The following is a 24,562-nucleotide window of genomic DNA, read 5'->3' as shown; positions in this document are numbered from 1 at the left end:
AAAGATCATGTTTGCAACCATATTTACAGCTCCCTAGCTCCAGCCCTTGCATCCGCAACTCGCATACGAAGGAATATCGCAACAGCCCAGTCCCACAACTTCCGCGTGATCACGAACAAGGGTACCTCTGGCTCGTTTTCGCGGGTCAAGTGTAGCTGCAGAAGAAGTGAGGACATACTGACGAAGCTGGCAACTGATACCACCAACAACGATGCGGTTGTCTCACGCTTGATTGTTGCGTGGTTTTGAGTAGCGTGGTAGAGGAAGGTAAGGGTCTTCGATTCAAGATGTCAGTATTTTCAACCGGTTTGAAAGTACATAATTAGGGAGACAGGGTCGTACGTACTGTTGTGATCGATATCCATGCCGGTAGAAGAAGACGTGGATCTGACGATGCACCGGAGAGGTAAAGAACCCAAGAAGTAATGTAAGCGATCAGCCCGTTTGTTGTAAGAAGACGAATGACAACAGCCGGTGGGGTATAATTCAAAAGCCTGCCAGAGAGTGATCAGCAACCCGGAAGGAAACAGGCGGCTCAGAACGAAAACGAACCATCGAGACATCATGCAATCTGCAAAAAAATAAGAAAGATATGCGGATGCGCAGCACTATGGAGAAGGTCAATGGTCAGCAAAAGCCTTAAACCTTCCGGATGGACTAGAGGGCAAAGGGTCCATAGGTCGCGAGAATCATCTCCATTCTACATACCCACATAATAGCCAATGCCACCTCCGTCACTCTAAATCTCCTCTCTACATCCCAATCTTGTCCAACACTCCCGATAATTGCTGCCGCCCAGCCTTCCCGTCCCATCCCCGGCCGTATGTGAAGAAGCTCAGCCAGAAAAGTGAAAGCACACCGCAGACCCCACCATGCAGCAGGCACCGTGCTCAGCGCTCGACAGACCAGCAGAGGCGCGTGCCACTTCCTGTCAACTCCCAAAATGACGGCCACGCGAGGATGAAGCGCCGAAGAGGGAGCGGTGCGTCCTGCATCGTTGCTGAGGGGAAGTTGTGATGCAGGTGAGGCCGGGGATGGAGGGACAATGGCGGGTACAGTAGACGTCGAAGCCACGCCTTTATCTCGAAGCTCGCCTCTTGAGTTGCGAACTGAAGAGTACGAAGGCGGGAGTGGTGATTGATTCGAGTCCGAACGGGGAGTATTTATATCAGGCTCAGAAGGAATCCGATTATGGAGGGGGAAGGGCGGAGGAGCGGCATCACGACGAGGAGGAGCCAGCCTTATTCCACGGCATATGCGGCCGCTGCGCAATCACACCCAGAAGAAAGAAAGGGGGGAAAGGTCAGCGAGATCGCCAACGAGAGAATGATAAGCTAGATTGTGCGGGGGCCAGTTCCCCTTGCTGAAGGCGTGATGTTCCCTTTTCCTATTTTTCCCTCTCCGAGAACAAAAGGCTCCTGGCTGGGCAAAATTGCAAAACTTATGGCTCAGGAGAGTGAAAAGTAGCCAAGTAAGTCAGAGGAATGCAGCCCTGACACTTTCAAAAGCCAGTGTGCCGCGCGGACTTCAGTGATCATTGTGATGGTAAATGCCAAAACGCCGGTTGGAGACCCGCAGCGGAGAAGCCAGTCATGTGATCAGCCCCATCCCGTGATTTCCATCGTTGGATGGAATAATTTGTTGCACATCCAACAGGTCATCCCAGAGTCCAGTCCGTCAGTTCGGCGCTCCTGTTACCTCAGCCCCTAATGGCGTCCTCCCTATGGCGTTCTTCCAGCTCCTTGCGCACGGTTGTGCGGTCCGGCACTCCCATTGCCGAGTTCTATCAATCCGCGCCTTCGCCGAGTTCCCCAGTTGTAGCATATTGCCAATGCCGCTTTTTCTCTCAGTCTCAGATGGCCCAGCGGGGCCTGTCTGGCATACCGCAGAATATTTCAGTTAAGCAGCCTGCACAACCGAGTATGAGAACCAGAGGAAGAGAGTTGTCGAGGTCGGAACTACCACAAGACATTGGCCTCTTGCCCGGCACTTTCATTCGACCTCTGTGGAGAGACATGCCATCAATCTTTCAAAAGCCGAAAGAACGCATACAGCTTGAGTGGCTATGGCTGAAGAATGCGGTTCAGAACTTCCTTGGGTATGTGTGCCGTTCCTCGTCTACGGCTATCCGGGAAAACTTTCGCGTGGCATGGGGTTTCTCTAAACCAGTCCGGTGCTGACCTATACCAGGCTCATCGCTTACAGCAAATGGATCAACAAGGGACTACCGCTGCGCCTGAAGGAGCGGCGCCAGGTTGCTCGCGAGCTACATCAGCGGATGTATAGTGCTTTTGCTGAGTAAGTCCTCATCATATCACCTCGAGCTTTGCGCAGTCAATTAACCAGTTTTTTTGATGGCCTATAGCGGAGATGTCAATACCCTGCGCAAGATCTGTTGCAGCGGCCTCGCGAATAACCTCAGCTCCCGCATAGCCAGCCGTCCGAAGGATGAGAGGGTCACTTGGGCCCTGGACAAGTACAATCGCACACCAGGCACGCTCTTCACTGGCCTTCGCGTCTTGGCTGATCGTGCCACGCAAATTCCAGACTTGCCTGATTCTGGAGTACGACAGGTCGTTGTGCGCATCACTAGCCGTCAGTCAACGAGTAAGGTCACTATCCCCACCAAGCGCGGTGCTGAAAGTGCTGTCGCCGCACAGCCTGCGCCAGCTAAGCAGCAAGACTGCACGGAATATATCGTTATCCAGAAACTTCGTTGGACTGGTGAAGAACAAGAATGGCGTATCTGGGGCCATGCCACTCCCACGACTGTCGAAGATCTCGACAGCCCCTTCTTTGCCCCGGGACTCACACTTTCCGAGCGCATGGATGCTATGAAGGACATGATGACAGGAAAGAAATGATGTGAATCATCCTTTTCAACCTATCACTTAATTCACTGCGCCATGTCGCAGTTCGAATCCGCCTATGCCAGTGCGTTCGGGGCCGCTCGTCTTGAGAAGAAGTCTCCCTTCTGTTATCAACCCGGGGAACAACAAGTGTTGTCCGCATTGAGTTATTGAGAAGAATTGCCATGCTCTTCTCGATTGCAAATCGCCTGCATGTGGGCGGCTTCATAGCTATCCAAGTGCCGGCTACTTTCCATTCTCGCATGTGTTATACTTATGCAGAATCTCTGGTCGTGCCTTCTTTCGACTTGGGATCATCTCCTCACATTCCTTATGATTTGTATTATTCAGCGGGATATAGGGAGTCTGGACCATTAGATCTCGTTATGAACTGTACCATATCAATTTTGCATTTCTCGTTATTCATGTAATTACTGGATATATCCCAAAGTTGGACCGCCAATACGTTCAAGGCAGAAATACATACCATGTCCTGAAGTAAGGTGAATTATGAAACATGGGTGGTATCTCATCAGAAGACAGTCGATCCAACATCAAAGAAACAATATTTACATCGCGGGCTATGTGAAAACGGTTGGAATTATGACGGGGGAATCAAGAAGGACGTTTGAAATGTGCAATCTGCAGCGCAACAGAGTCCGACAGACATGACTTCTGAACCCCTAAGCATGAGTCATGAAATGTCATAGAGCTCCCAGTCTGATAGGGAGAGCAAAATCTAGTCATCATCGAATATCTGGAAGGTATTGACCAGAATGGTCTCAATAACGCGGACCTGCCAACCGGCATCGGCAATGTTGCCGCCGGAACTGGCACCCATGAGAGTAGGTCTAGTGATGCTTGTCAGCTTCCGAAGTCTCGCAGAGAACGAATATGAGGGGATGGGGTCGGCGACTTACCCAAAGCAGATTGCAATATTCCCTGCATTCATACGATTATTCATGTAATGTTCTTGGACTTTGTTGAGGTGCTAGAATCGAGCAAATTAGACCCTGGAGGATAGAAACATGGGTGAAAGCGGAATCACTTGCCAGTATCAGAGCCCTCAGCGTGGCGTAGTGCGCATCTGGAAGGTTATTGACGAGTGCATGTAGTGAATCCCTACGCTGGATGTCATCATCGATCCCTTCGGAAAATACGTGTCAGCTCTTGTCACATGGCAACCTGGGTTCGATTTGAGGTACTTACGAGCTGCATTAATGAAATCAGAATAGTATCGGGAAGTGAACAAGGGATCAGGCAGTTCTCTAAAGAACTGTTTCAGCAGCCCGGCGACACTATTGACGTCATGATAGAAGCTCTCGGGATTCGTAAAATCCACTTGTGACGAGTCTGTCACCCACAGAGGTCAGCGTTTGGCAGAGAGGCGGGTTAAACTGCGGTTACACATACCGTTGTCGAAAAGGGACTTCATATGGTTGATGTGATTGGCGCTCCCCGAGAGACGGTAAATGCCTTCCACATCCAACCCAAATAATTCTATTGCCTGGAGGCATTGGTAAACAATCATTGGTACGGCAGTCCCATCTCTGGCGTATAGATCTTCCAATGATACCCCGAAGACCGGCCTCAGAGGAGGGAGATTCTGTTGGAAGCTGTTTCCAGGTGGAGGCAAAGGATTAGCCGGTGCCGTAACGGGCGGTTTGTTCACATTGTGCTGATCTTGAGCCGGTAATCCAGAAGAGGTCGGATAAGGTGGTTGAAATGGGGGTGGCGAGGAGAAGGAGTCTGGATGTGGCTGAAAAGACGATGGCTGGGTGCTTTGAGCGGACGCTGGTGCCGGAGACGGGGCCGCAGCCGGTCCAGATGGCTGAGTGGAGGGCTGGCCGATAGGAAGATGTTGTTGGGAAAATGATGAAGGAAACATGGTTGACTGGCGCTTGTTCTGTGTGGAAGGCTGTGAGGCCGGAGCAACGGGGATGGGCGTACCTCCAAGTGTCTAACACGGGATGAGCATGCAGGTAATAACGATTGATAAAATTTAACCTACCGGATGACGTTGGTACTGAACCTGCTCCGAAGTCACCGCACCCGGATTATGTTCGTAGCTGAGAATATAATCCTGGAAGTCCTTCTGGTTGTCAATCTGCCGTACCACCTCATACAGGCTCCTGGGTCCAATAGAGCCACTGCCAGCACCCTCATCTAAAGGCGTAATGGATAAGCCTTGTCCTAGCAGCAATTTCTCATTAAATGTCGCTGGAGCATGAGTTAGCGCAAAGATCGAGAAATCGGTTTCAATGCCGAGACGCATGACAATCATACCGAACTTTTGTAGCTGCAACGTAAGACCAGAGTCGCACTCTGCAATCAATTTCTGGATGTTCTGCACAGCCTGCGGACGATGGGTGGAAATCAATTCTCGTCGAGCCGCTTGTGCGGCCGTGACCTTGGCAGCATAATCCCCGTCCGCATTTTGCACTTTGCGCAACAGCTCTTCTTCGTGTTGGGCAGCAGATTTATGTCCCTTCAAGCCGAATTTCCCACCCTGTTTGTCCCCGGTTTTCACGCGATCATACTGCTCCGCAAGAGATTCGTACTTGGCCTTTGCTTTCTCCGCTGCCGCCTCAGCCTCAGTAACCCTTTTCTCCGCGCTCAGACCGGTCTGTTTCCATTGTTTGCGTCCCTTCTCGATATTCGTGGCGAGCTCGTGGAGGTCGTCAGCCATCTGCTGCAGAGATACTGCGAATTGAAGTCCATGGTCCGCCATGCGTTCGTGGAATCGATTGAGATCATTGTAGCTGGAGCCATAAGTGCCTTGGCGATTGTCGGGACGGTTGGCAGCGTCATTAAGAGAGCGAGACAGCTTCCTCAGACCCTGCGCATGTTCTTCCTCCAGAGAGGATCGCTTTTTGAGAAATGCCGAGAAATCCTGCATATCTTTCGGTCAGCGCACTCTTTTCTAACAGTAGGATCGGAGGGCTTGGCATAAGGTGGCCAGAACGCACCTTCGCAGAAGCTACGCTCTGCTTCAATCGTGCCAGGAGCGTTGTGATACCGATCTAAAGATATTGAGAGCTTGGGTCAGCGGCAAGTGCTCCGTCTCGCGCATTGTGGGATGAAGCTATGATATGAGTAACCTACATCGGAGTAAATGACTTTGTCCAGGCGAGCTTTCACCTCCTCTGTCATAGGCGGTGGCCCCGGACGAACTTCAGACAGTCCCGCAGAGCCAGCACTCGATGGTGGCGCGTCAGGATCCCTGAGCACTGGAATAATTGGCGCTGAGCCATCGGGAGTAGCAACGTCTGCCATAGAAAATCCTGCTTGAGAATTGACGGTGGCTAACTGTGAATCAAGCACACACTCGTGTTTTCGAAGATGAGTGGATAGGCAAGAGTCTACAAGAAATCGCTTTGTCGAATTGCGGAAGCCTAAATGGTGGGGAGTACGGAGTACGGGATGCTACTAATAATAATATGCTGGTGCGGATGCGGATGGTTCGTTGGCAGAGCGGCAGTATGGCTGGCGGTGGGGATGGAGTGGAGGGCTTGCCTTAGTGGAGGCTTGGTACCTTAGGTTTCAACCGCTGAGGTACCTTACAGAACATGCTTTATTCGACAGGTTAACGTGACGCTAGGTACCTAAGTAACTAGGTAAGTAAGGCACCTTAGCCTCTTGATGATTGAAGCATTCAAAAAGCTCAAAGAGTTGGAGGGGTTGGTCACTGGAATGAAAGACCAACTCGTATATACGTCATGGGAAATGGCGGGGATTGTGCCTTCCTAGGCCCTTGAGATGCCGTTCTTGATGGCACTTGGTCAGTCGTGAACTCGTGATGGTATTGAACATGATACTTAGTTAGACTGGGACTCTGGTAAGAACCGATCATTAGTCATGAGAACTGAAGCTTGTCTTCGGACCTCCCCTGCTACCTGCTAGTGTGTAGTATTCATTTGGTACGCTCTGCTCCGTACGGGCTGGAGCACCGACAGAGTACAGACTAAGCCGCATTGGCGCAAGACCGAGAAAATCCTGGTCATAGAAGAACGTCCTTGGTCAGAATACAGAGTATATCAAGGATTTATAATTCTTGTCGACTGAGGCTGTTCGACTGCGATTGTAGTTCCGTCCATTTCATATAAGACAAGGACCCAATTGCTTGCCTCAGGCACAAGAATGAGTCAGCAATTTCCCCAGAACCGCCGAGTTTCGCGCTTAAGGGATCACCCCGTTTTTCTGCCGATTTCCGGCACCTAAGCACATTCCTTGTGTCAATACCACACTTTTTTGCATGTGTTAACGGCACTCCGCGGTACAATACCGTTGGGCGAATTTTTCTTACTTCATACTGATGGATCTGGAGTTCCGGGGTGTCATAGCACCAAATGGGCTGCCTCCACAAGCAAGTTTGATAACCCCCCCGGGTACCACCAGCGACTTTCGGAACACGCCGAGGCTTCCCCGGCCGGTGACAGGCTTCGATTTCCCAAATAGGAGTTCGGAACTTTGCGAGATGGAGAAGGTGCCCCCGCAAATCACTGGAAAACGGCGGGGTGGTAGTAGAAAGGCCTGTAACGAGTGTAAACAGCAAAAGGTGAGCTAATCAGTCCTTGGCTACTGGGCTCGCGGTGTTGAATGGCCCAAAATGAAATAGCCCACCCTCATATACACGATCAAAAGACTTTCCTTTTTGTCCTCGACAGCTGGCTGAACATGGTATGTTGAATTTCAATAGCTTCGATGTGATATTGTTCAGACGCCGGCAGCCGCATGTTCGCGCTGTCGGCGCCTTCAGATAGAATGCAAGGTTGAGCCTACATTCAAGCGAATCTCCAAGCGGAGGTAAGTCTTCTACAATACGGATCTATACTCGAGTACCCTTTTCCTGTCTGACTCTTTGACAGACGTAACGCTGAGATGGAAAAGGAGATCGCAGAACTCCGTCGACGGCTCGCTATCAATGGTGAACGGCCTCAGACGGTGGAGGCCAATGCCAGCGATGAAATGTCGCAGTGTTCAGAGGATGTGTACTGTGGCCCAGACTCCACGCTCTCCAGTCGGAGTCGTCCTCTCTCTGCTCCCTTGGAACCGCAACCTCTGCCAGCTCCTTTGGGTTTACCCAGAGACAGTTCCATCATCTCCCAGGATGACAGTCCTTGGAGGCTGGAAGATATCACCCTCTCCAGACAACGAGTAGCACGATTGTTTGACCAGTACTTGCCCACTTCCCCCTTCTCTTTTCAAAAGGGACTGGTGTCTGTTAACGACCCGCTAGATACTTCACATATTACCACCCCTTTCTCCCCCTTCTAAACCCTCAAAAGCCCCCCGAGGAGTATCTGCGCCGCAACCGCTTGCAAGCCTGGACGATCATTTGCATCGCTAGTCGTCGAGCGCCATCCGAACCGGGTCTTCTGAGTTCACTGACTGGGCCTTTCAGCAGGCTTCTTTGGTCGACCCTTACAGGAGTTCCTCAAGACTACCGTGTGGTCAAGGCTTTATGCCTACTTTGCACGTGGCCGCTGCCTACAACGAGTCAAAGGACCGATGCTACCTTTATGCTTAGCGGACTAATGATGCAGATTGCGATGCAGCTGGGTCTGCATCGGCCTGTCCAGGCGGAGGAGTTTACGACTTTCCGAATGGAAGCTCAAGGAGAAGCAGTGAAGGATCGTTTACAGACATGGGCTATCTGTAATATTGTGGCTCAGAAGTAAGTAATGGCGATCCCTGCCAGCAACGTCAAGCGTCTTGGATGTTGATAAGATGCCCTTTGCAGCGTCGCAACCGGCTACGGACAGCCTCCGGGCACCATCTATGATTGGGCGCTTGAGCCACCATCTCTCCGAGACGCTGATTACAATCCTTCGGATGACTTGCGAATCCGATTGCGGATTGAAAAGTTCTGTGACCGCGTGACAAAGGCATTATATAGCGGAAAGCCTGAGCCAGCCGAATTCATGAGTTCGGAGAAGTTGTTAATCGTGCAGCTTCTGGAGAGTGAACTCCGGGAGATGGAGGTCGACTTTGGTCGAGACATATCACGTATGGACATTTGAACTGCTGTTGTTGTTGAGCCGCCGCTAAATTGTCATCTTCAGACATCAATATGATCCATCTGCGAGCCGCGGAGTTGCACCTGAGATACTTTGTGTTCCTTGGTTCTAATCCACGTGGTGAAGATTTGACAAAGCTTTTCATCGCCACGACGTCATTCCTCGGACGAGTTTTGGACTTGGAGACATCTCCTGGAGAACTGATTGGCCACGCCACCAACTATATCCTTCAGATGATAGTCTCTGCTGCCTTCGCCCTTATGAAGCTGTTGAAGAGTGATTTCAGCCGTCATATCGACTTCGATCACGGCAAATTACTGTTCAATGGAGCCATCTCGGCCATCCGACGGATAAGTGTTATGGATCATGATCGCCCTGTTCGCCTGGCCGATATTTTGGCTCAGATGTGGAATGCAAACGACGCAGCAAACTCTCCGGGCGATAATATCTTGGAGCTGAAAGTTCGCTGCAGAATGAGCATGAGTCATGTCTATGACACGGTCTGGCGCTGGCGGCAGAGATTCAGGCCTATGCGAAGCATCGAGGACTCACAAGGTTAGTTTATTCATATGTCTAGTCCGTATTCTCGCCGTTGGAACGACCGTGTAAAGCTGACTTTGTGCAGTCACAGTGGCCAACCCAAACATATCGGCGGCCGCAGGCACTGTCACCCGGCAGCAGGATGATACGCTAGATGAAACTGGTTTAATCTATCCGCCCAATTTCGACCAAGGGGCCTTCATTAGTGAAGCAGGGTTCTCCGAAGTTTTTGACTCCCTCAACTGGGTCTTTGATGGGATTCCCGATTCTTTCGTTGCACCGCCGGTCATGTAGCTATGATGACGGGTCGGTATGTGAAACTACACATGAACAAAAACAAAACCAATGATCTTCGCTGTCCAGGCGAGCAAGTGCCAACTGGCAGGAGCTCACAGATATCTATTACGACTCCATCTTGTGTATATAGAATACTTGCGTGATACCATTTGATTTAGGACGTGCAAAAAAGGTGACACGATTCTCGATTGAGAGTTCATGAAAGGAAGATCTCTCGGATCACACTTGCCGAGGCTGTAAATCAGGACAGTGATTGCTCGGCCCCACCTATCATACATAACATGGAAACTGCCCAGTTCTTGTGTCAAGGCTTGGCGCGCATTGCATTTACTGGAACCGACGGTTACGATGGAGTTTTCAATGAAGTGCATGTCTTGAAGACTACTGCGGATATAATTCGAATATGAGATGTTGCTGTCTAAACGGCTGGGAGATCGGATTACTGGACGAGGTCCGCTCTGGGAACACACAGACCATATATAAGCGCGCCCGTTGATGAGGAAGCCAATAAGCATACCTGTGTACTGCCATATGGCTGCTTGTATGGTGATACGAAGTACAACTCAAAGCACATCCGTCTCAGATGATCAGTAGGGCTTAACTTTAAGCAGATGGAACAATGGATATTGTCCTCTTATCAAGCATGAGCCAATGACTAGAAGTCCTATTCAGCGCTGGATGCTGATGATGGTCAGGGATGTCCTTGCGATGCAGCCAAGACGCGATAATGTCACCCCATGCTCATGGCAACCTAGCGACCTTGAAGGAGCAAGGCTAGATGGACTGGATAATTGGGAGGTTAAGTACTGTTTCTCGTTTTCTACTGGTTAAGAGGGCTTCGGTGGCGGTCAAATAATGGGGGACACGGCGTCCAATAGTGATGATTGCTGGAGGTATTTTCTAATGCGATATGATCTAGTCTACAGTGCATGGCGCATAGGAGATATTAATGGCGGATATTCCATAGTCTAAGCACTGAGGTACTATCCAGCTAGACCTCAATATACTAGCTAGGTCGTTCGCTACCAAGTATCAACTTACTCTCGCTTAATGCCAGAGCAGATGGACGGAGAGTGAGTCTGGAAGAGAAAATGGGTTTTCGGGAGCAATAATGGCACCCTATTAGGACGGAGTACTTCCATACCTTGCCTTCAATATTCCATGGTTCGTTTGGGTCAAACCCCCTTGATCCTAAAACAAAAATAGAGGTATCAACAGTTGCCTGAAAGATATCTAGAATATTAATAATTCTGCATTTGGATTTTCAACAGTCTCAGACGAGGAGAACTACAGGACTGTCGTTATAAAGGCAATTGAGGAACATGATAGTATATCTGTGCTCAACTGATCAAATTGATCATTCTGTTCCACTAAGCAAGTAGTACGAGTGTATGACTTCTACTTCTGCTTGAACTGTCGCAAGCGCCTCAGGCAGTGACAGACCCAGTCAAAACTACCTTACAAAGAAAAGGCTGGGGACTTGCAATACAGACACTGACATAGGTAGTTCGCAGGTACTTTACTTGTAAGATCTTGGGTAGCCTGGACTTGATCATCAATATATTAAAGAAGGCTGTACCAATGATCAATCAAATACCAGCCATCATCAATCTGCCTTCACTCTCCATAGGATCTGACTGGACGTCTCTGTTATCTTGCCTCATTCCCGCTCCTAAAGTCCTGATTATGGGTGCATACTACAGTGTATAAAGATCGCATGAAATTTAGAGCTTCCATCAAACACTGAGCGTCGGGAACATCCTCGGGAGCAACTCTTTTATCGCTGATTTCTGCACCTTCCTGCAAGTAATATTGGTGGACCAAAAGTACCTTGATCTGTATACAAAGTGACAGATTGCTGAACCTCCTAAAGGTGAGCTATCCAGTCTGGTTCTCCCTCTACACGGACCGCAATCGAGCTACCCTCGCTCGTCCCGATTAGCCCCCTCTCTTGTCTTCCCCCCCAACCACAAAGACCTCCGCCCCTCGATCTCGTCCTGTTTCGCTGCTCAATGACCCTTTTTTGTCCTCTTTTTGTCCTTTGCCGTCTTCAGCTTGTTTGCTATCTCTTCTAAAAACTTTTTATGTGCTCCTTGTCGTATACAATTGCATTGTCCTGACTCATTTGACTTCTCCTTTTGCAGATATACCCTTAAAGATTATTATCGCCCCATCCGCCTTCACTTGACGCTAAAACCCCCAATAATTCACTTCGCGACGCTAATTGATCGCTATCATTTTGGTTCATCTTTACAAGCTGTCCATCATCATATCCTCATTGTGATTTTCTTCTCTGTGCATATACCCTTAATACCAACAACAAAACCATGGCGTCCGGACCCGCTACTCAGTCATTAAAGGTTAGAACTCGCGAGATATCCCATGGAATTGTTAGTCGGTTGACCAGACCGCGGCTAACAGGTTGACCTTACAGTGTGTGGTGACAGGTGATGGTGCAGTTGGAAAAGTAAGTGCTTTCCCTCTTCTTCTCCCTTCCCCATGAGATATTGCCTGGTGCTATCTTTACCTGGTAAATGACAGCAGCTAACCTAGAATATGATAGACATGCCTCCTCATCTCGTACACAACCAACGCATTCCCCGGAGAATACATCCCTACCGTGTCCGTGGCTTCCTCCCTTGCGCTGATCTCATTCGGAGCCTGTTGTTGACCCGACTTCCAGATTTGACAACTATACGGCCAGTGTGATGGTAGATGGCAGACCCATCAGCTTGGGACTGTGGGATACTGCTGGACAAGAAGATTATGACCGACTGAGACCATTGTCCTACCCTCAAACCGACGTCTTCCTCATCTGCTTCTCCATTGTCAGCCCTTCCTCGTTTGACAACGTCAAGGCAAAGGTGCTTAACTCTCCCCTGTCAGCTGCTGTGCGCTCACAGCTTAGCGAATGAATCGCTTCGACTAACCGTTCAAGTAGTGGTACCCCGAGATCGAGCACCATGCTCCCAATGTTCCCATCATCCTTGTTGGTACCAAGCTGGATCTGAGAGACGATCCCGCGACGGCAGAATCCCTCCGGCAGAGAAAGATGGAGCCTGTCTCGTACGAGCAAGCCCTGGCCGTCGCCAAGGAGATCCGAGCGCACAAGTATCTCGAATGTTCTGCCCTCACGCAACGCAACCTCAAAAGCGTCTTTGATGAAGCCATTCGGTATGTTTGGCATTGGCCCCGTGGTCGTGACGTTGTTCCCGATGCTAATTACATCGCCAGTGCTGTCCTCAACCCCCGACCTGCCGCAAAACCGAAGAGCAAGAAGTGCACCATTCTGTAGACTCATTTTCAGCTTTTCATCATCTAATCATAACAACTAATTCGGCGTCTGGGATAGTTGAAGGTTTTGCAATGATCCCCTTGATGATTGTTCCAACTGTGTTCATATTTCTTTCTCGCTTTCTCTGTCACATGTCATGATCCTGATGAGCTTCTTTCCGGGTCAGGACACCCCGTTCCTCATCTTGTCGGTGCACATGCAGCATAAACTTGTAACATGCTACGCCATAACAGGAAGCTGTCGCTTAATCGATTTTTAACGTCCATGGTCCTAACTGCTACATAGATATGGCGCGTGTTGGAAACCAGCTGTATGCAGCCTATTAAGATTTCCCTTAGGTATTGTGCAGTCATTGAAGATTCTATATACTTCCACCCAACTCAATCCATCCAATAATCACACTCATAGGACGACAACAAGGAGGATATCTCTGATGGAATATATCAAGAGGTGCCAAAAGAAGGATGCGAAATGGAACTGAAAAAACCCCTTTTTGTCGTCGAGCAACACCATTGCTGAAACTCCGTCCAAGTCGAGCGCCTTACGCCATACGGGCTCTTCGGCTGGGGTGAATGCCAGCCCACTGATCGGCGCCCTTGTCCTCGTTCTCTGTAGAATGAGGCTTCTTCGTCTTCGGCTTGTCCTTTTGGATATCCTTGGCTTGACGTTGTCTCTCCTCGTTGAGCTTCTTGTTCTTGGCTTCGATTTTGGCTCTACGATGCTCAGATTTACCGCCGCCGCCGCCGGCCCTGCAATATTGTTAGTTTCGAAATTCGCCCACTGCGTCTGGTCGCAGTGCACTCACGTCAATTCGACATTGATTCTCCGAGGGGGATATTTCCCATCATCGAACATGGAGTGGTGGTAGAGCTTCAGGCAGGTCTTCATGCGGTCATAGTTGTCAAATTCGATAAAACCAAATCCACGGCATTTGGTCGGTTTGTCTTTCTCGGTAGCTACGCGAACTGAGGCTGGAGGGTTCTTCTCAAAGTGCTTTCTGAGGGAGTCGGCAGTTGCGGAGTAAGGGAGATTTCCTGCGAGAAGAGAGCGAACAATATTAGAAATGCTGCAGCTGTGCCATATGCCGTTGATAACAACAAGGTTTGACTTACCGACGAAGCAGATGAAACGTGCGTTTTTCTGGTGGTGTTGTGAGTGATCTTCGGCAGGGGCTGTCTCTGTAGATTCTTCTGGCTGCTCTTGCGTCTCATCTGCTGACTCTTTCTCCTTTTTCTCCTTCTTGGATTTCTTATCCTTCTTGCTCTTCTTGTCCTTCTTTTCCTCCTTCTTTTCGAGCTCGTTGCCCTCAGCCTCTTGCTTCTCGGTAGGTTTCACATCGCCATCAATGTCCATTGAATCAGCCTCTGCGGTCTGGGGACTTGACTCCTCCTCTTCTTCATCTTTATTTTTCTTCTCCTTCTTCTCCTTCTTCTCTTTCTTTTCCTTCTTGTCTTTCTTCTCCTTCTTTTCCTTCTTTTCCTTCTTTTCCTTCTTCTCCGGCTTGCTGTCAGCAGGCGCTGGGACTTCCTCGGTGGTCTTCACGTCCTCAACAACCTCCTTCGTCTTGCTCTTTTTCTCCTTCTTTTCCTTGCGCTCTCCCTTAGCCTTTTCCTGCTTCAGCTTCTTGCCCTCAGGCGCAATGGCTTCCTCGGCGAGCTTGCGTTTCTTGTCGCCCATTTTGGGGTGATATGCTCGGAGTAGCTGCGAAAGGGTCTTTCTTCGTAAGAAGTGACAGTAGAGGCAATCAATCAAGCAGATGATACTCCGTATCGAAAATCAGAATCAGAACCACGGCTCGACGGCAAAACAAGAATGGGAATTCTGAGTCTAGAAAATTACTGCCCAGAAGCTTAGCGGAAAAGGGAAATTTACTTTTTTGCCGGGCGGTTGTTTATGGCGGTGAGAGCTGTGGCTCCACCGAGACTTGCCTTAAATTTCAGGCAGTAAGTTGTTCCAAGTATGTGTACTCTGCAGTGTGTCCATTTGTAGTACGCATCAATTCTACACAAGTGCATAGAACTTATGGCACGAAATAATATAAACATGCATACCTTTGAAATGCACAGATGCCCCAATAGCAACGCCAATGCCAAAGACAGTAAATACTTCAATTAAAATACCAGAATCTGAATCCGCTTCTGTTTCGCTCCATATCGTTCACGGAACTCGGAGCGAGTGAGCAATTGAAGGAGTGGGAGATGCGTTTCCTTCATGTCAAAGATACCACGCTGTTTTTGGTCAATGTAAGATCCGTCAATCACGATGCGCTCTAGTTCGTCCAATTTGAGGCTCCCTGTTTCCATTAGTAGCGGTTCGAACAAGACATACAGACGGCAGTCCAGGGAGGAACAAGACATACCAGCATCGATCAAATCCGAAATCCGGGCGGGGGTTCCGACTCCAAGACCTGTTCTGTATAATTGTCAGACGAACGGTCAATTGAGGCCGATATCGTAGTGAGCATACCGTGCGCGCTGCAAGAACTGTTTTGCCTCCTCGAGCTTGATGTGCTTTGCGAACAACTTGCCGACTGTCGAATCCTTGCTTTGGAACGTACGGAGAGCCCTAGAATATCTAATCAGTCCCATCCCAGGACATCGGTGTATGTCTTGTCTACCCACCTCACCACATCAGCTGCTCTAAGCGCAGCGGGGCATACCACTAGCGTATGCGGCGTGCCCTTTTGCTCCGATGCCTTTGCGAGTCCGGATCCCTTGTCGGGGCTGAAAGCTTTGAGAAACGCAGGGAGCTGGTCTAGCGATCTGGGTGACTCGAAAGAAGACGTGTCGAGGAATGCCGAGTCTAGACCGTCATGTCAGTTTGATTGCATTCGAGCCTGAGCAAGACGTATATAACCATACCTGGGACGCTTAGATCACTCAATTCAACCGCGGTAAGCTCCTTGTTATGTCTCTTCGCCTTCTGGACAAAGTGATCAGCCAGCAACCGACCGTCCATCTTGCCAATAGACTCGTCGATGCCGCCTTTGCGCTCCTGCTGCTTGGGATCCTCATCCTGCTCTTTCTTCTTTTGTTGCTTCTGCTTGTTTTTGGAATTCTTCTTCTTCTTCTTCTTTTGAGGGCCCTCAGCCGCCTCCAAGGTATTATTATTGGTCGATTTGGCAGCTGTAGGTTCAACTTCCTTGGGAGCTTCCTCCGCCTGTCTCTTGCGCTTCTTGTTCACCTTGGCCGAGAGGCCGGGCGGGTTCGGGGGAACGTCGGACATTGCAAGACAAAGAGTACACTGGTATATGTGCAACTCCCCAAAGATTTCAACGGCACGATAGAGCGACTATCCTGGACTCTTGCTTGTCGCATTCCGGTGCTTCTGCTGAGCACAACTTTTTATGCTGAGTCAGCAGTTCTTATCGATAAGCTTAAGCCAATTAGAAACCGGCCTTGGGTACCTACCCGTGAGTGATTCAAGACGCGCTCCGCCCGATCATCATATGAAACCCCTCGTCTACCGTGCACTTGATATCGATTGCTCTATACTCTTTCGGATAATTATCAACTTTTCCATTGATTGGGATTGATATTGCGCGACTCTTCTAATTGTTTATGATCGGTCGATTGGACCCCTTGTTCCCCGAGAGCTATAGATGTCAGCGACTCCCAGACCGCACGGCCGCCGGCCGTCGCGCGATGTGGCAGCTTCTGATTCAAACGTGAATACTCCGGCGGGAGACACAACAGCCACTAGGGTGAGTCAACTCTTAGATACTTGACGGTGTAGCCTAACGAAATGACTGATAGCTTCAACGACTCCCAATTCACACGAGGTATCCCCTCACTCCGAGCCGTCTAGCAGGGTCGACAACCCCGTCTGCCAATCCACCAGTCTCTCGATGGACACCTGGAAGACGGCTTACGAATGCCCCGTCGACGCCCTATGGACTTCGCGCGATGCAGCGGCGCGCGGCCAATACGCCGGGACGCGATCGCAGGAAGAGCGGGCGAGTTCAGAGAGAGACAACGTTTGACATTCTGCGGAATCTTGGAAAGGGTACGCGCGCTCACGATCAAGATTGAAAAATTACAGGAATTCGCAAAGTCATGGCTGACTTTCATCTAGCTCTTGCCCCTGTTTCTCAGCCGATACGCTCATCACCGCAGGAGAAACTAGAGCCGACACCGGAACCAGAAAAGGAGAAGGATGAGATCGAGGAACTCGACAATGAACCGGAATTGGAACGGCCGAGGCTCTCTCTACCTCTGGAAGAGGTGGAAGAGGTCGATGAAGACAGTCCCGAAATGCGTCCACCTAGGCTGTCGTTAGCTTTCGACGAGGAAGACATCACACATACATCCGTTGAGTACCCACGAAGAGCGACTAGCGACTATGACAGAGCAAGACTATCTATGATGAGCTACGGTAACCCACGACTAAGCGAGAACTTCGGCGACTCGACCAGACTGGGGAGCGGTTCTGAAGGCGGCGAGGACGATGATACGGGCATGGAAGGAGATGGACCGGACGATACAATGATCAGCCAGGGGGGTTTTGACAGAGGGTGAGTGTTGAGGGCGCTTTTATTGTTCATCTCGACCCAGCTAATTATGGTGCAGAGGCGAAACGGAGGATCTTGGGCGTTTCAATTTCGAATTCAACTTCCCATCTCCACCTCCTCCTGGAGAGGGCGATCTGATGCAGGACGAACCTTTGAATGATGATCAAGGTTTTGAACTCCCTCCGGTCGATTTCAGGCCAGAGATAGGTGCAGAATCAGACATGAGCGATGGCGATGTGGGCGGTGTCGCTGGCGACTTTGGTCTTGAGCTCAATATGCCATCACGAGTTTCCCTGAGCGAAAGTCCAGGGCTCGTCGGAGGGGGATTGCGAGACGAAGACAGCGTGCTCCCAGGTGCCAAACAGAAGAAACTCTCACGCCATGGGATTCCTGTACCCAATATGCCGATGGGAGTAGTTCGAAAGCTAGCTACTCGGTTTGCCCGTGCAAGGGCCGGATCCAAGGCCAAGATAAGCAAAGCAACCTTGGCTGCTATAGAGCAAGCATCCGCGTGGTATTTTGAGCAAGTCAGCGAAGACTTGGCAGCATATTCTAAGCATGCAGGGCGAAAAACTATTGATGAAACTGATGTTACGACTTTGTTGAGAAGGTGAGTGAGATTGCCTCGATTATGGCATCAGGAGGATGCTGATTTGCTAGACAACGGCACATCAACAATGCCACTACCGTTTTCTCTCTTGCGCAGAAGCATTTGCCAAAAGAGCTGCAGCAGGACATGAGATTGGCGATGCCACCGTGAACAGGGATATATACTACAGGATCTCAAAAAAGGATAGAGCCGAACGCCGTCAGACAATGCACATGAGGATGACACATCGAGAGTTTACGACCAGTTCCGATTCTGGACGACTCGACGAGTGGCCTCATTTGGCCTTTTGCGAATGACCATCCACAACATTATTGATGTTGCCAGCGACAGGCCGTACCTGCTGATTATTAGCAACTAGAGTCGGGAGCCGAAGGAGGCTAAGCTCGAGTGCGAAAACATTCGCGCGCATGGAAACTTACCATGTGAAGATGTACTGGCTGTGGTTGTTTCTCAGGTTTACCTCAGCTGCGCGGCCGATGGGAATACCCTTGGCTTCTCTGTCCATCGATTCAACCATGTCCGGCACTGGGAGATTCAGAGTCAGTCGGGTCGGGAACTCCTGCTCGGACTGCTAGGAATATGCTTACCCATAGTTTGTTCAATCCAAACCGGCTGACTTCCCGTCAGTTCAGCCATTTGATGGACGTCGGGGAAGTAGAATTTGCCTTCCTCCGGCTTGTTGTCTGGAGTAAACATGTTCTTCTTCCACGGCTCTCGCAGTAAGCCCTCGACGACTACCTCGCCCTGTGGTAACCCGATGGCTCTGTCTTTCTTGTTCATCATCTTCTTCGAAATCCAGCCTCTGTTCACAAGGATCGTGCTTTCCCCTTCGCCTCTTTCTAGTGGAGTGACCACAATGAAGCCTTCCTGTCCTTCGCGCATGCGGGGCCCGATCAACATCTCCTGATCATGTCTAAAATGACCCGTAGCATAGACTCGTCGGTAATCAAACTCTGAGATCGCGGTTGGATCAATACGCGGCGGCAACGGGAGCGGAGGCTTCACGAGACGATCCTCGAATTTCGCAATCAACTTCGTCTTCCAATCGAGCCGCTGAACCTGCCAGGTGCCTAGGATAAATGCCGTGACGGGGATCAACGCTGTAGCAAGTCAATTGTAATTAGCCAATAAACTTTTATTCACAGAGGATGCTCCCAGAAACATCCCGCGTCGTATGAGGTGCAACCGTACCTAGGATGATCAAGCCAGGCCCATGTTTGCGTCCCGTGCGTACAATCTGCGCAGGATGATCAACTACAGACAGCCATCTAGGATCATCCGCAAGCTGCCTATTGCTGGAGAAACGAATTTGTTGACGGCGGCATCTGGCGCAAATTGAATCAAGCTCGAACACTGCGCGAGAACTCCGAACAGATGCAATTTGTGACCGCCATGATGTAGCTGCCGTCTGCTGGAGAGCGGAGAATATCGACCGCATGATTGATCGAACTGCGGCCTCTGCAGTCGACCTTGGTGCTTTGCTTAAAGAATGGATGATGAGGAGAAAATGCGGGACGGACATTTAGGTCCCTAGAGAGGAACCCGTGATCGGCGGAGATCGACGACTTTCCCCGACGAGCTGTGCTGGCCATATGGCGTGGTTTGGCTCGCTTGCGGACACATAAACAACCATACTCAGTTCACAAAAGAAGAGAATTAAGGACCATCATGTTCTACTCCGGGGGTCTTCAGGCAGGAATCTCCCTTGCTGTCACGGAGGGGAAAGCTGTGGTCTGCTTCGTTCGAGGTCTGTCTGTCATTCCCCGCACGGCCGCCATGATCGCATCTGCGTTACATATGATGCTACTATCGCTCGGAGTCGCATGCTGATCGACGGGGATGAATGTAGATGACGAAGAGGCTAGTAGTGTATGGGAGGATGAATACTTCAAGGATGACGAGGTAAATCCCTCGATGATGGTGATCGCTGTTGTATGGCTTCTTAACGAAATGCCATCTACCTAGCAATTCGCACGATTACTCGAGACGCGATCTGTTTTGCTACGACTCACGAAGGGTAGCGATGAAGCTGGATTCCTGACGTCGTTTTGTCCAATTGTCCGGTTTCCCGCAGTTGTTGTGATCAAGTACGAGTGACCTCTACCGGTGTGTTGGTTGCGAACAAGTTCACTGATCTGAATGGATTGCAGGAATGGGCTGTTGCGAGAGTACCTTGTGCCTGAAATATCCAAGGACGACTTTCGCAGTCGGCTAAGGGCTGCTCTTGATGACACTCAATCTACCACGCAGAATGTTCCTCAAAATACCTCGAGTCCCTCTCCAGCATCGTCCTCTGCGTCTGCGCCTGTTCCCGCTCCTGCACCAACAGTGACAGCTGAACCTGCGCCCACACCTACATCTGCGCTCTCAGAAACAGAGAAGGGCCAGCCAGAAGCTTCCGGAACACGACAACCGAAGCATCACCAGCAAGACCATGACCCTAGTCCTGAACAAACCCAAGAAGCGCCTGCGAAGGCAGCTGGTTCTGATCGTGCTCCTCAACCTACGCGGAAAAACCAACAGTCGAAGAGAGAGCAACAAGTTCGGCAATACGTCGCCAATATCCGTAAGCAAAGTATCGTCGAGCCTGAAAAGGACACATTATCGTCTCCCGCCGCCGACACCGGATCGGGTGTTGGTCCTTCAAGAGAAGCGTCGACACCGCGCCAACCATCACCTCCCAAGCAATATCGTCTACAAGTCCGATTATTTGATGGAAGCTCAGTGCGCAACAGTTTTGCACCAACACAGACTATCCGTGGAGATGTACGTCCGTGGCTTGACGGTCTACTACAGGATGAGAAACGCCCATATAACCTTAAGCATATCTTGACACCCCTGCCCAACCGAACGCTCACTATCGCCGACGAAGAACGTACACTCGAAGATCTTGGACTAGGATCCACGGCGAACCTTGTGATGATCCCCATCAACTCGTATACAGAGGCATACAACTCGTCAGGGTCTAGCCTGCCCGTGCGAGCTGCATATTCCGCGTACGGCTTGCTCTCCTCTGCAGTCGGCACCGCGACGGGCCTTGTGGGATCTTTTATCGGCTATAACCCGGCTCCTTCAGAGTCTTCGGGCTCTGCTCCCACCACTAGTTCGTCTTCCGGAAATGGAGCACGGAGTCAACAGCCTGCTGCGTCCAGAGGTCCTAGGATTCGAACATTGCGAGATCAACGCGAAGAGCAGAATGACAGCCAACTGTACAATGGGAATCAGGTAAGTCGTCACTCGTTAGAATACGAGACTAGATTTGACAAGTAGGCTTACTTGTCTCCAGCTGAATTTCGAGCCTCGGAGAGATACAGATGGGCAATAATGGGATTGATTCGGGTCCTATATATGGCGTTACGGTTATGTCACTAATATTTTGATATTGTCTATCTTGCATCCGACAAGGGCAATCCGCAGATGTCTATTCCCACTTGCTTCTGAACGGTTGAAAATCTGTTGGGCCGCTAGATGGATATCTACTCTCGTCCAGGACTCACTTCCCATTATACCCAAAGTTCTATGTCAGTATAATCAAACCTACGCTTCAAGGAGCCGTTGTATATTGCACTATCATGCTACATCATGCTACTCAGCTATGGTGAAAAAAGTGGTATCTGTTCGAAGAGTGGAATTTCATCACATTGGTTTCCTTTTTTTTCAACTTTTTTTCTAGCTTTCTCCAGCGTCTTCGGCCCAATGAGTCGAATAGACGCAGACAAGAAGTTCGTAAGAACAGATGTGGCTCTGTAGGGAGAATGGTATACAGTAAAGTTATTACGCCGCCATGCAAAGAGAAATCGTCGACATCCATCCCAACCCTAGCCAGGCTTTCGCCAGAGCCGTAAGCTCAGCCAAAGTTGATGTCATTTATCCAAAGAAAATGTAACAGCATGCGAGAACAAGCGCAGTCGCTTAGTACTGCTTAGCAGCAGCCTGGCAGGCTTTCTGTATCAAGTTGTTAGCACTATTCAATATACACATACAATAATGGCATCAACATACCAGCTGGTCAAGGTACCATCCGCAAATGGTCATGTTGCCCTGGTTCTCATCCAGGCACTTGCGGAAGTTGCGGACGTCGGTCTCGCAAGCAGGAGTCTCCCAAGAGCTGTTGGTGGCACTGCTTTGCCACAGTCCGTTGTCCATAGGCTGAGCCTGAGCGGGAGCAGCCTGTTGAGCCTCAGCAGGGGCACTGCTGGAGGAACCACCGCTGAAAAGGCCGCCGATGGCGTGTCCGATAGAGGAACCGACGGCGACACCACTAGAAAGAGATCAGTCAGTCAACGTCTTTCCATGCACGAAAAATATTCCTCAGCGCAGAATCTGGCGACGTAAGTTCCCGGCACGTCTCGTCGGGACGTTGCCACCAGAATGAATCACAGCCGAGGATCTCACGGATGTCCGGGTAACTTACGCTGCGGTCGAAGCCATCTGGCCGAAAAGTCCGGGGCCAGAGCTCTGCTGAACAGGGGCCATAGGAGGAGGGGCCTGCTGAGCCTGGGCAGGAGGGTGAGCAGCGGTGGAGTGAGGCTGGTGATGCTGAGCAGCGGGGGCAGCAGCCGGTCTTGCGGGAGCGACGGTAGGTCTGCTGGGGGCGCTGCGCGCAGGGGTAGGCGCAGGGGCGGCACCACGGCGTTGACGAGGCATTTTGGTTGTGTATATGTATTGGAAAGGCGGAAAGGTAAGGTGTAGTTTGATAAAAACCGATTCTGCGGTGGGAAGGTTGATAAGTTGTTGGTTTTTATATGTTGTTGATGGAGGCGCCGGGAAAGAAGAACCTCGAATATGCGTCGGCGGGTAGAGAGAACAAACTCCGATGCAGCTGCCACATATGCAGTTGCTGATTGGCTGCGTCCCTGGCTTAGTAATCATTTTACGGCAAAATGAAGCATCACGTGTCACGGGTTGTATGATAAATTACGTATGGTAAGGCAATACAGGGAAGGTAATATCACAAATATAAGGTATAGAATGGTCTATTCGGATAGTACCTAATTCTGACTCATGGCATAGGTCATGTAATTGTGCCTGGTGAACCCCTTCGGTGACGTAGCTAGAGTGCTTATGCTCTTCGCATATAGCGTTGCTAGTCCTTAGCAGCCACGTTGTAACTCTATAAAACGTAAGCTCACGGCAGCACCCTTACTGCCAACTTTGCCAACGACGATGTGATGAGACAGATTAGCAGGGCAGTCGAGGGACTGCCAGACTGACAGCCTAGGTAGGCTCTGCTAACGATGCAACTGCTGAGATTCAATATGGGCACTGAGGTCGGACCGGCCGACCGAGATGAAAGGAGTCATGTTGCGATTGTAGTCATCATCCCACCTCTTCTCACTTTGCCTTTGAGGCCTTTCGAGCTTCCGTTTTCTTCTGCCGTCTTTCTTTCTTTCGTTCTTGCTGCTCCTCCTTGCTTCGCTTCTTCCTTTTCCTGGCGGCCTTGGAAGTCTCATGCTTGTTTTTGTCTTTCTTCTTTTTCCCCTCTTGGGTGTTTTCGGATTGTGTTGTTTCCACAGGCATTGTCATCTGCTCCGACCCTGCAATCATAAACTCCTCGTTGTCCGACTCCTCGTTATCAGGTTCTGACTCCGCGTCCGAGCTACTCGTATGATTCCTGGAAGATGTCTCAGATGCCGCAGCTTTCTTAGCTAGTAGTGCTGCTTTTAGTTGAGCGCGCGCTTTCTCTTTCGCCTCCTGTTCTTTGCGTTTCATATCTAGTTTATCATTCCCGGCCTACACGAAGTTAGTACGTGTCCAAGGTCAAGGTCTGACAAAAAAGAGAAGGAAATCAAGACGGGACATACAAGGCCGTGTTTGATAAAGCGACCAGCGGCCTCTTTGTCAAGAGTCATAGTCCGCTGCTCGGGCTCAGTCTCTAGCGCCTGAATTTTTCCGAAGTATTGCTTGACGCGAGTAAGCTCTCGGAAGACAGGGTGTTCCTTTGCATTGACGCCATGAAGACGCAGATAAGCTATCACTCCATTAGCAAGGTTGAAAAGGTAGAAATGAGTCTGAGAGAGCCGTACAGAATATGAGAGATTCCAAAGCGTAGGTAACCAAGACGTGAAATTTCGCCTTGTCTAGAACCGGGAGCTTGTTCGATGTCTCGGAGACAGGACTCTCCAGAATTGGCTTGAGGGTCTCTTCCAAATCGTCAACATTATCATCCAATTGCTCAAGAAGCGGTAATAGGTCGGCAGCCTCCATCTTGTGGGATACAGTTGCAAATGCAAGATTAGTACGTTTTTGGTATCACGATGGATAACGGCGATTTTTTTATCTAAAGGCGGTGAACCTGGCGGTGACGACCCTCTTGCCTCATCCTTTACTTTTTGACCATCATCGTTATCTTCATGCTTCTACTCTCGCATTATTATTATTATTAGCTCAGAAGGGCCTCTCAAAGCTACTGAAGCTGAGGCGCGTCACCAATCATAATCA

The 24,562-nt window shown here is 50.1% G+C and overlaps 12 protein-coding genes across 12 annotated transcripts; 5 read left to right on the top strand and 7 right to left on the bottom strand.

Moving 5' to 3' along the window:
• Positions 1-23: 23 nt before the first annotated feature.
• Positions 24-1,538, bottom strand: ALT_2130 (uncharacterized protein; the record flags this gene model as incomplete). Its single annotated transcript, XM_033562011.2, has 5 exons — positions 24-275; positions 347-494; positions 553-608; positions 709-1,240; positions 1,498-1,538. 5 exons carry the CDS (start codon positions 1,536-1,538, stop codon positions 24-26), a joined length of 1,029 nt encoding a protein of 342 aa, XP_033417902.2.
• Positions 1,539-1,709: 171 nt separating this feature from the next.
• ALT_2129 (uncharacterized protein) lies at positions 1,710-2,864 on the top strand (the record flags this gene model as incomplete). The annotated part of the gene is made up of 3 exons (XM_033562010.2): positions 1,710-2,098; positions 2,191-2,298; positions 2,366-2,864. 3 exons carry the CDS (start codon positions 1,710-1,712, stop codon positions 2,862-2,864), a joined length of 996 nt encoding a protein of 331 aa, XP_033417901.2.
• Positions 2,865-3,588: 724 nt separating this feature from the next.
• Positions 3,589-6,125, bottom strand: rgd1 (putative Rho GTPase activator (Rgd1); the record flags this gene model as incomplete). The annotated part of the gene is made up of 8 exons (XM_089599263.1): positions 3,589-3,700; positions 3,770-3,840; positions 3,878-3,996; positions 4,059-4,202; positions 4,263-4,809; positions 4,861-5,742; positions 5,819-5,872; positions 5,955-6,125. The coding sequence occupies 8 exons, from the start codon at positions 6,123-6,125 to the stop codon at positions 3,589-3,591; spliced, it is 2,100 nt and encodes a 699-aa protein (XP_089456409.1).
• A 1,401-nt stretch (positions 6,126-7,526) lies between these two features.
• On the top strand, positions 7,527-9,703 carry ALT_2127 (transcription factor domain-containing protein; the record flags this gene model as incomplete). Its single annotated transcript, XM_089599262.1, has 7 exons — positions 7,527-7,529; positions 7,609-7,655; positions 7,718-8,026; positions 8,089-8,526; positions 8,593-8,858; positions 8,915-9,424; positions 9,495-9,703. The coding sequence occupies 7 exons, from the start codon at positions 7,527-7,529 to the stop codon at positions 9,701-9,703; spliced, it is 1,782 nt and encodes a 593-aa protein (XP_089456408.1).
• A 2,330-nt stretch (positions 9,704-12,033) lies between these two features.
• On the top strand, positions 12,034-13,001 carry racA (putative Rho GTPase Rac; the record flags this gene model as incomplete). Its single annotated transcript, XM_089599261.1, has 6 exons — positions 12,034-12,066; positions 12,141-12,173; positions 12,270-12,328; positions 12,390-12,597; positions 12,648-12,880; positions 12,941-13,001. The coding sequence occupies 6 exons, from the start codon at positions 12,034-12,036 to the stop codon at positions 12,999-13,001; spliced, it is 627 nt and encodes a 208-aa protein (XP_089456407.1).
• A 541-nt stretch (positions 13,002-13,542) lies between these two features.
• Positions 13,543-14,678, bottom strand: ALT_2125 (RNA-binding protein; the record flags this gene model as incomplete). Its single annotated transcript, XM_033562006.2, has 3 exons — positions 13,543-13,750; positions 13,807-14,035; positions 14,114-14,678. 3 exons carry the CDS (start codon positions 14,676-14,678, stop codon positions 13,543-13,545), a joined length of 1,002 nt encoding a protein of 333 aa, XP_033417897.2.
• A 434-nt stretch (positions 14,679-15,112) lies between these two features.
• Positions 15,113-16,226, bottom strand: ALT_2124 (protein cms1; the record flags this gene model as incomplete). Its single annotated transcript, XM_033562005.2, has 5 exons — positions 15,113-15,294; positions 15,361-15,413; positions 15,468-15,566; positions 15,623-15,803; positions 15,863-16,226. The coding sequence occupies 5 exons, from the start codon at positions 16,224-16,226 to the stop codon at positions 15,113-15,115; spliced, it is 879 nt and encodes a 292-aa protein (XP_033417896.2).
• A 376-nt stretch (positions 16,227-16,602) lies between these two features.
• ALT_2123 (CENP-T family protein) lies at positions 16,603-18,271 on the top strand (the record flags this gene model as incomplete). The annotated part of the gene is made up of 5 exons (XM_033562004.2): positions 16,603-16,704; positions 16,757-17,006; positions 17,076-17,514; positions 17,570-18,121; positions 18,172-18,271. 5 exons carry the CDS (start codon positions 16,603-16,605, stop codon positions 18,269-18,271), a joined length of 1,443 nt encoding a protein of 480 aa, XP_033417895.2.
• Positions 18,272-18,355: 84 nt separating this feature from the next.
• On the bottom strand, positions 18,356-19,559 carry ALT_2122 (cytochrome oxidase assembly protein SHY1; the record flags this gene model as incomplete). The annotated part of the gene is made up of 4 exons (XM_033562003.1): positions 18,356-18,458; positions 18,541-18,646; positions 18,709-19,221; positions 19,313-19,559. 4 exons carry the CDS (start codon positions 19,557-19,559, stop codon positions 18,356-18,358), a joined length of 969 nt encoding a protein of 322 aa, XP_033417894.1.
• Positions 19,560-19,960: 401 nt separating this feature from the next.
• On the top strand, positions 19,961-21,391 carry ALT_2121 (UBX domain protein; the record flags this gene model as incomplete). Its single annotated transcript, XM_089599260.1, has 3 exons — positions 19,961-20,053; positions 20,138-20,208; positions 20,272-21,391. The coding sequence occupies 3 exons, from the start codon at positions 19,961-19,963 to the stop codon at positions 21,389-21,391; spliced, it is 1,284 nt and encodes a 427-aa protein (XP_089456406.1).
• A 642-nt stretch (positions 21,392-22,033) lies between these two features.
• On the bottom strand, positions 22,034-22,768 carry ALT_2120 (coiled-coil-helix-coiled-coil-helix domain-containing protein; the record flags this gene model as incomplete). Its single annotated transcript, XM_033562001.1, has 3 exons — positions 22,034-22,066; positions 22,124-22,382; positions 22,536-22,768. The coding sequence occupies 3 exons, from the start codon at positions 22,766-22,768 to the stop codon at positions 22,034-22,036; spliced, it is 525 nt and encodes a 174-aa protein (XP_033417892.1).
• A 687-nt stretch (positions 22,769-23,455) lies between these two features.
• Positions 23,456-24,328, bottom strand: ALT_2119 (Sas10/Utp3/C1D family protein; the record flags this gene model as incomplete). The annotated part of the gene is made up of 3 exons (XM_033562000.2): positions 23,456-23,854; positions 23,926-24,092; positions 24,148-24,328. The coding sequence occupies 3 exons, from the start codon at positions 24,326-24,328 to the stop codon at positions 23,456-23,458; spliced, it is 747 nt and encodes a 248-aa protein (XP_033417891.2).
• Between the last annotated feature and the right edge of the window lie 234 nt (positions 24,329-24,562).

The sequence above is a fragment of the Aspergillus lentulus genome, assembly GCF_001445615.1.
Source record: "Aspergillus lentulus DNA, contig: Alt04, strain: IFM 54703, whole genome shotgun sequence".
In the NCBI taxonomy this organism is placed as follows: domain Eukaryota; kingdom Fungi; phylum Ascomycota; class Eurotiomycetes; order Eurotiales; family Aspergillaceae; genus Aspergillus; species Aspergillus lentulus.
Note: the sequence above shows the minus strand (reverse complement) of the source record. Positions and strands in the feature narration are given on the sequence as shown.